This window comes from Chenopodium album, chromosome 23, assembly GCF_948465745.1.
Source record: "Chenopodium album chromosome 23, dcCheAlbu1.1, whole genome shotgun sequence".
Classification (NCBI taxonomy): domain Eukaryota; kingdom Viridiplantae; phylum Streptophyta; class Magnoliopsida; order Caryophyllales; family Amaranthaceae; genus Chenopodium; species Chenopodium album.
The window spans coordinates 37,192,555-37,201,534 of NC_137856.1; the positions used below are offsets into that span (position 1 = coordinate 37,192,555).

At 32.6% G+C, this 8,980-nt stretch overlaps 2 protein-coding genes and 1 non-coding gene across 3 annotated transcripts in view; 2 read left to right on the forward strand and 1 right to left on the reverse strand.

The window, feature by feature from the left end:
- The window catches only part of LOC145607555 (uncharacterized), a 6,873-nt gene extending 3,639 nt beyond the window's left edge, over nt 1-3,234 (reverse strand). Inside the window, exons 1-5 of the mRNA XM_081663172.1 lie at nt 3,077-3,234; nt 2,813-2,960; nt 1,461-1,579; nt 1,274-1,361; nt 787-952 (exon numbers count right to left, since the gene is read on the reverse strand). Coding sequence (XP_081519298.1) covers nt 787-952; nt 1,274-1,361; nt 1,461-1,579; nt 2,813-2,960; nt 3,077-3,151 — 596 coding nt within the window. The 5' untranslated portion in view covers nt 3,152-3,234. The remainder of the gene's footprint in view (nt 1-786; nt 953-1,273; nt 1,362-1,460; nt 1,580-2,812; nt 2,961-3,076) is intronic.
- Nucleotides 3,235-3,318: 84 nt separating this feature from the next.
- Nucleotides 3,319-3,390, forward strand: TRNAC-GCA (transfer RNA cysteine (anticodon GCA)). Its single transcript has one exon. It is a non-coding gene; the product is annotated as a tRNA-Cys (tRNA).
- Nucleotides 3,391-6,871: 3,481 nt separating this feature from the next.
- Nucleotides 6,872-8,326, forward strand: LOC145609430 (uncharacterized). The gene is made up of 3 exons (XM_081664918.1): nt 6,872-7,011; nt 7,109-7,435; nt 7,908-8,326. Exons 1-3 carry the CDS (start codon nt 6,942-6,944, stop codon nt 8,147-8,149), a joined length of 639 nt encoding a protein of 212 aa, XP_081521044.1. The 5' UTR covers nt 6,872-6,941; the 3' UTR covers nt 8,150-8,326.
- Nucleotides 8,327-8,980: the final 654 nt, after the last annotated feature.

Below are 8,980 nucleotides of genomic sequence, written 5' to 3' on the forward strand. Positions count from 1 at the left end.
TCCTTAGACAAAGCTAACTAGCTAAGAGAATTTTCCAACATAACCTTGACTTGAACAACCACATATGACATAAGAGGGCAAACACATTGGATAGTTAAGCTGACAAGTACAAATTGAAAGCATGAAAGCTACATATAGTTAATACTTCACATAAGATAACAAAATTTTTGAGACTGCTCAAATCAGAAAAAGAGAAGCAAAAATTCGATTATAATTATGATGACAGCATAAAGTCAAAATTAATGAGCAGTCGAAATTGTGTAAGAAAAACCAAACCCCTTTGTAAAGTCTTGTTTCCCAGAGGACTGCATAGAAGTATAGAACTAGTTACTTAATTTCACAGAATGAGAGAGATTGTGTTCTAGAATATTCAGCAATAAACTCTCTTCAGTAATAAGCAATAAGCTTGAAACAGCTATAATTAGCTAATTTAATACCACTGCCTCCACTATCCAGATTTGTGAACATAGAATTATAAAATTAAAACAGCAATTTTTTACTTGTTTAATCATATTTTGCAACAATGATCGCAAGTTTACGATGTACACAACATCAACATAACTATAGAAGCGTGTATATCAGTGTACACAACAATAGGCCATATATTGTCTTTCAAAATCAAATGCATGAAACAGTATTATAATCAGACCAGATAGGATTCTGTACTCAAAATTCCAGTTAAAAAATGACAAAGTCATGTGCATATTAGAGTCAAAAAAAGCATTAATAACATATGAGAAATCAAATTGCAGTAAGAGTAAATAAAAAAAGGGGAAAAACAACTACAGTAAAATGCTTCTTGAAGATGCTACCTTATTTCTGCCACCTCCTTTCTTAGCAGGAGTTTCTCCTTCAGTTGGTAAAGATATTAAAGGCTCTGGAGCAGGGCACCGTTCCACAAATCGACAACGAACAAGTTTAGTAAAGCTTTCTTGGTGAGTATCTCTACTTCCTGATCGAAAACAAGAAGAAAATAAATGATATTCCACTCACTAACATTGCAGTAATATACGTTTTCAAGTACGAACATTTAAAAGTAATCGGATACATGGCTCCTAATTTTCAGACTACATTGCTGACTATGATTCACATTTTCATCATATCCCTTTTAGACTGAACTACGTTCTATATTTACAAGGTCTTATCCTTTTGCACTTATCACCACACACATAAATTAAATTTAGCATATAAGTTATAATCCGAAATACTTGCATCAATTTATTGTAATTCTATTGCATTGAAAAATCAACAAAAAACACCATGCACAACTTGCCTTCACTTGAACTAGCCAATGCTCTATCTAGAATTTGTGTGAGAGTAAGTCTGCCATGCTGCAGCAAACCTTCAAGAATATCTGAACCCTACAAGAATTGGTGCTGCTGTGAGCTTGGGTCAATAAGCTTGCACAAAGCACAGCAAGAATCAAATAAAAGTGAAACATATAGTACAAAGTCACTGACTTTTGTATCCTGCTCTTTTGAGACTATACTCATGAACTTTGGAAACCTCAAACGATGAATGATGTTATTGAACAATGCCATATACTGAGTCACTACCACTGTAGTATCACTGCCACTACCTAGCAACATCAAATACATAATAGCAACCAACGTAAATAACATAGAAGATGGTGAAGGGCAACATTTACAAAAATAAAAATACAGCCAAAAGACAGAAACATATACAGAGAGCTAAAGTGAGTACTTAATGCTTCGATTTCAAAATTTTTACAAAAAATCCCCAAATAGTGGATCAAATTATTTAAGTTCTCCGCTATTTTATTCTATAAGAAAAATTTATCAACCAAGTAATTATTAGATGGCTAGCATAATAGCTGAGTCCTGAGAAAAAGGTGGATAGCATAATAAGATACCACATACAGTGTAACAAATCAACCAAGTTATCTTCCTGCCAAGGCCCAATCTTGGGGAGTATAAGATATCGACAGCCTTACCCTGAAAAAGGAAGAATAATTTTCTTGACTGGAGGGGGGGTTAACATGACGGATAACCATTAATCTGAACAACAGAAACAAAGTATAGTGGCTGATGTTGTGCACTTCATCATTCTCGCAGTCACAAGAATTCTAAAGCACATGTTTGCACTAATTGGGATCATCTTGATTCGTCTATATCAAGTTCTCTCTCTGGATGTCGCTTATTTGACACACAAATATCCTTCTACATAGTTTCCCTAATCCCTCTCTGAAAGACTAAAACATCCTCTAATCCAAATCCAATCACCTTTCCTTGCTCCTGCCCCAGTCAAGAGATCACCTGGTCAGCTCAATGACTTTGTTGGCAAAAATGGTGATTATAGTTCACCTAACACACGTCTTAATTCTGCAATCATACCTTGACCTGATGCTACGCATAAAAAAACGAGTCCTCTCAATTCTGAAAGCTAACAACAAATTTCAGTTGCTCAAAAACTACATCTAGTTTCCAACAAAACTAATCTCCCATTCGCCCCGAACAACACGAAACAAAAACTGATACAATGCAACAAATCCTTTTACCATTCATCACAACAATACAATAAAAAAGAAACACCTAATCAATCACCCCCAATTTAAAACCTCAACGATAAAAACCCCTTCCACAGCACTAGTCTAAAGCACAATTCAAAATCCAAAAATAAAAACAACACTAAAACAACAATGTAACATCCCATTCACAATGCTCATACAATCATACTCAATTTTTAATTCAAGCATTGCAATTACACAAAATCGTAAGATAAAACTTAATAAATCATAAGTTATATAATAAACTAACATAAATTAAGGAAAAAATAATAATAAAAATCATACCTTCTTGTTCAAGGGCAAAAGCTTGAACGCAATTATGCTGAATTAAAACCCATAAACATTTCTTAACTTTATCTTGAGGAAGTTGAGTAAATCGAGAAATCAGCGCTTTACTTAGGGTTCCTCTTCTGAGTAAACATTCGCAAATTTTCTGTTCAAATTAAAATTCACCAAAAACATAATTAACATTAATGGTTAATTACAGAGGTAAATAATTATTATATGAATAAAAATGTAGATGAAAGAGGAGAGAGAAAGAGAATGTACAGAAACGAGGTTTCCGAAGTCGGTGGTGATGATGTGGACGGCGAGTTTGATGCCGAACGGAGTTAGCGCCGCCATTGATGACGGTGGTTGTTGTTTCGGTGGTTTTAGTGTCAGTTTGGTTTCTGGAGTTTTGAGGTTTAATAAACGAGGGAGAATTGGGAATTAGGAGGTTGAGGTTGAGGTTGCAGTAAGGGTTATTGGGTTGATTTAAAACATAAACATTTAGGTTAAATACCAACAATGGGTCCATAGCTCAGTGGTAGAGCATTTGACTGCAGATCAAGAGGTCACCGGTTCGAACCCGGTTGGGCCCTTTTTAATTTTTTTTATATATTCTAACTCCTTTCCTATCAAATTCCAAGCCTGCTATTTTTTGCGGGTTTGAGCACGAGGTATCATCTTAAGGCTCGGTCAACTCGATTTTTGATCACCTCTAAAATGAACCTGATCGATCATATCCAACCTGAACCCAAAAAATCTGATTCATTTTACCTCATATAAATATATAATCATAGATGACCAACATACTTGAGTTTTTGTGGCAGTTTTTATTTTAAAAAAGGGAAATTTTCGTTGGTACACCTTGGTTTTGACTTTTTTCATTGATACACTCCAAAATTTTTGCCTTCCCATTGATACACCCGTAGTTTGGTCTTCTTCCCAATCGTAACTAACAGCGTTAAATACTATTTCATCAAGTTAAAATAATTAAGGAAAAGACTATAATACCCCTTATAAATATCTAATGTCTCGATTTTCAGCGAATTGATATCAATGGTCGGACCGATTATTAAAAAATAATCGAAAAAAATGGGATTGTTTTGGGCGGGTGAGGTAATGGTGGAATTATTTTGGGAAATTTTTCCAAAAAAATATTATTAGAGGCCTTTCAAATAAATAAATTTCGAGTAAAATAAACCGAGTGTTCACTAAATTCTTTTAAAATGTCCCATTTACTGTATTGAAGTGTTACTTTAAGGGCCTGTTCACATTTACTTAATTTCATTTCAGTTCAGTTCAGTTCAGCTCCAATCAGTTCAGTTCAGTTCAGTTCCAATCAGTTCAGTTCAGTTCAGCTCTTAATTTCCCTCTCACATAAAATATTCATTTCAGCTCAATTCAGTTCAGTTCAGTTCAGTTCCAATCAGTTCAGTTCAGTTCCGTTCAGCTCCAATCAGTTCAGTTTAGTTCAGCTCAATTCAGTAAATATGAACAGGCTCTAAGTTTGTTCTATATTATTATGGTAAACAAAAAATGTTGGTCATTCTACTTCATAATTTTAATTTATTTTTTCGTGGTGTGCACAACTTTATCAATTTAGGTGTACATTTTTGCTCAAATCTACTGTATATAAAATAGAAATGGGGAGTATAGAAAAATTTTTAGGATCAAAGGAAGTCATTTCAATAACGAAACCTTTGATATTAGTCTTCAATTTGTTTTTTCATGGAAGTGATGGAACTATCAAATCCATGAAAAATCCCCGTTTGTTTGGAAATTAATCTCCTCCGTTAATGACGGAGACGAAGTCAAATTCTAAAGTTTGGCTACACTTGAGTACTTGACCAAATATTGAAAATATTTACCACGCTATGAAAAACGTAATTCAACTATTCCTTTTAAATGATAATAGTAATAATAAAAAAATGATAATAATAATGATAAATAAATAAATAAATGTAGCGTTTTGGCAAATTTGATAGAGATTTGTCAAACCATAGGAGGGCCCCAAAACATGGTCAAGCCACTCCAATAACATCATCACCCTTTAGAAAAATTTTCTTTTAACCTTTTAATACATGCAATTACTCTTTAAGTTTGATTAAAGTTTCGTTCGTTGTTTTTCTTTGTAGTTCTCTCAACATAAGAAATATATATATATATATATATATATATATATATATATATATATATATATATATATATATATATATATATATATATATATATATATTACATTGACAAGTTGTTATACTTATGGTCAAATGAACATCTTAAAAGGCCGTGTATAGTAAAAAAATGAGACTATGAGAAAGAAATGAATGGAGTACTATACTTTAATTTACGAATAATATAATGCAAACGACCGGCCACTAATTGACATTACCAGGGGAGGAAACCTCGTAGTATCGAGGAAGTATAGGCAAAGTACAATTCAAGGAAGCCTAGATTGGGGCATCCATTGACAATGGCTTGATGGCTTGTTTGTGGAAAAGTTAAATTGATATGTACAATGGAACTATGTCAAATAATGAACCAATTATCACGTTTAGGTAACTTAATTCGTCTTTTTGCGTGCTAGAATGCTAGATTGCTAGTCTTTTGAATGTAACTCATTTGTCACATCCCTTGATAATCTTTCACAATAACGAAGTTTAAATTGTCTTACTCTAAATTGTTGAATTTATCAAGACTATTCTCAAATTTGGCTACATATTTATATTCTACATATGTATAAATGAATAGTGGTTTTATGAAATATCTCTCCACATCAAAAATTAAGTTTCACAGCATATTATTATAGTCGTACTCCACCGTCTATTTGGGTTTCTTTTAAGTTGTACGAAATTTCTAAGAATTTGATTGAATAAAGGGGTAGAATTACAATGATGGCCGGGGAAAAAGCTTCACCTTTAATTTACACAATGATTTTGTATCTTAGTTGTATTGGAGTTTAATTTGATAATATACAATTACACATACTAATTATTGTTTATATTGGATTGAGGTACAGAAGAAATAAATTAAGGATCTAATGAAAACATATGAATGCGGACACTTTTCTTTTTGAATAAAAGGATATACATGTACTTTTTTTGAACGGGAGATATACATGTACTTCGTATACAATTCTAAATAGACATTCATATTACATACGAGCATCTTAAAAATAAGTACTCTATAGTCCATACTTTGTATACAATACATGTAGTGTGAGTGTGTGACTAGTGTCCGAGGTAAACTTTATGCAACTATAGTACTATACAACTATAATCGAGAACCATAAAATGTACATGAGAATGAAACAAAGCTACATACATACATCTTTCTTATACTTCTATGACAATAAAAACCTTTTGGAAAAAATAAGTTTGAACAAGAGTTAGGCCCTGTTCTCTTCACCTTAAAAAAATAATATTAAGTAAAAATAAGTTCAGTTCAGTAAAAATAAGTTCAGTTCAGTAAAATTAATTTCATTTCAGTAAAAATAATTTCAGTTCAGTAAAAATAAGTTCAATTCAGTAAAATTCAGTTTTCTTAAAGAAGAATTATAATTTCAGATCAGTAAAAATAATTTCAGTTCAGTAAAATTAATTTCAGTTCAGTAAAAATAAGTTCAGTTCAGTAAAAATAATTTCAGTTCAGCAAAATTAAGGTGAATCAAACAGGGCCTTACACGTTTAAATACGGAGATTTAACTTAAATAAGTTACAATACGTTAGATGTTAGATTAACGTCTTTAATGCCATTATAATGACCCATTATGAGTTTATGACTATGTCCAACAAAAGCAATTCAATCAGCTATAAACCTATGACTAATCAATCGATCTGTTATTTGTGTCAAAAAGACTAAACCAAATTAATCGGCCACTAATGACGGCGAAGTCATCGACCAAGATTTTCCATGAAAACTTCAAATTTAATTAGGCAAGTCCACACTCTTATTCAATAAATTAACATATTAATGGGGTCCACTGTTAGACCCATAATTTCCAAGTATATTCCATGAAACCATCTATAAATACTTCGTAAATCTCACACCATTTGCAAACTACGACATTCATTCTTCAAATTATAACAATCTTAAAGAAGAGCAATCATAATTTATATTTTGATTTTTATTGCTCATTCTATAACAAAATATGGCTTCTCTTTTTAACTCCCTTGTAACTCTTGCTCTTTTTTCCTCCCTTTTGGTTCAGGGCACCCTAGGTAATAATAATTTATTGTACATTGTTTATGCATATAATTTACTAATTAAGTGTTATTTCTTATATTTGTTTTCATTGGTTTTTATGTGGTTGTTTAGGAGGTATAACATGTGAGCAACTTAACAAGGAGGAATGTGCATTCGCGGTATCATCTATAGGCAAGCGTTGCGTGCTAGAGAAGTATGTACGAAGGAGTGGGATGGAGGCATTTAAGTGTACTACATCTGCCATCGAGGCTGACAAGCTCAAGGACTTGGTTGAGACTAGCCATTGTATTCAAGCTTGTGGCTTAGATCGCGATACCTTAGGGATTTCTTCTGACTCTCTTCTTGAGTCTCGCTTTACCCAAAAGCTTTGCTCCCCACAATGTTACCAAAGGTGCCCTAATGTCATCGATCTTTACTTCAATCTTGCTGCTGGTGAAGGTAATCAATCGATCTTAATTACTTATTTAACATAATACAAGTGTATAAGTTCTTTTTATGTCATTTGATAAACTATATACTTTCTAATATTGACATATTTTATGTAATTGGCCAGGTAATGTTACAGTAATGATTATATTCACTCTATGTCCCTGTATTCCTAGTCAACTATGAATATGGTTTTTCATTAATATCTTTTTCAATGTTGTTAAGAATATTAGAGTTGACCTAGTGTTTACTTTTCTGATTTATTTAATGGCATGCATGCTTTTAGTCAAGGCTTAATCATGTTTAAGATATTCCATTTAAAATAACAAGGGTGTAATGTTTAGTTAATTGGTCATGAATGAATTTGTAACGTGGGACACACTAGTGATACAACAGTTGCATATGATATTTTGTAGTCTGAGTCACAGAGTCAACCTTCTATCTACTATACTAACAAGGACGTTGATTGATTAAAATGTTGCAGGTGTATTTCTTCCCAAATTATGTGAGACACAAAACGAAAACCCGAGGAGAGGGATGTCCGAAATCAAGAGTTCAGGCATAGCAACACCAGGGCCAATATCAGCTACAAATTTCTTAGGTGCTCCAATTAGTTCTGTTGAGTTGGGTGCTGCTTATGCACCAATTGGGTCTCCTGCTTCTTACATTGGGTTGAGTGCTGAACCTGTTGATGCTCCAGCTCCAGCTTTGTCTCCTTACTACTAAATTTCTATCATCTCAATTTCTAGCCCAAGTGCAAGATGATACTACGGAGTACTTGATTACATACTTTCATATACAAAAAAATAAAACTACATGTTATACTTTATATTAGAAGGTGTTAATTTTGTTACTTTTATGTAAGAGATATAAGATATAAATAAGTCATTCTAGTTTGTTGTACTTGTATGAGTTAGACTGTACTTCTATACCATTTCTCATTGGATTTCCTTTCTTTAATATCATACTTACACCAACTTGACTTGGAAAATATAGCACATTTGCAACAACTAATAGAGGAAGGACATGTAATCTGAATAATGATTCATGAAATTCCAATAATTAAGGGTTCGTTTAGCATTGCTGTGATTTTTTGTTTTTTATTGTATGAAAGTATATGAAATATGTCACATAATGAATAAAAAATTATTTACACTTATTAAAATCATAATAATTGTAAAAACTGACACCAAAAAGTGAAAACACCCACATCAACAAGCCAACAATTGATTACCTTCACCAAACACAGAAAACTGAAAACAAAAAATAATGTCAAACAAACCCTAAGATTCAAAAAAACACATACACACGACGACACAACTACACAAGCAATAAAAGGAAAGAGATGTATAGATGTATAGTATTACAAGGGACACGTGGCAATTGATAAGCACATAATAATGTTTCCCGCCAGAATGAATGGACAGGATTAAAAACTAGCCCAACCACGTCCCCTTGTCTTCCTCTACTACATTAAAAGAGACTGTTCATCTCTCCACATTTCTTATTTGTACACCCTAAAGCCGTCAAAAACCCTAAGAAATTTGATTGATCGAA

What these genes read in the sequence shown, in the direction of transcription:
- LOC145609430 (XM_081664918.1), top strand. Translation starts at nt 6,942, where the DNA reads ATGGCTTCTCTTTTTAACTCCCTTGTAACTCTTGCTCTTTTTTCCTCC. An exon ending in TTTGGTTCAGGGCACCCTAG is followed by an intron (nt 7,012 to 7,108) that starts GTAATAATAATT and finishes GTGGTTGTTTAG; the next exon opens with GAGGTATAACATGTGAGCAA. An exon ending in CAATCTTGCTGCTGGTGAAG is followed by an intron (nt 7,436 to 7,907) that starts GTAATCAATCGA and finishes AAAATGTTGCAG; the next exon opens with GTGTATTTCTTCCCAAATTA.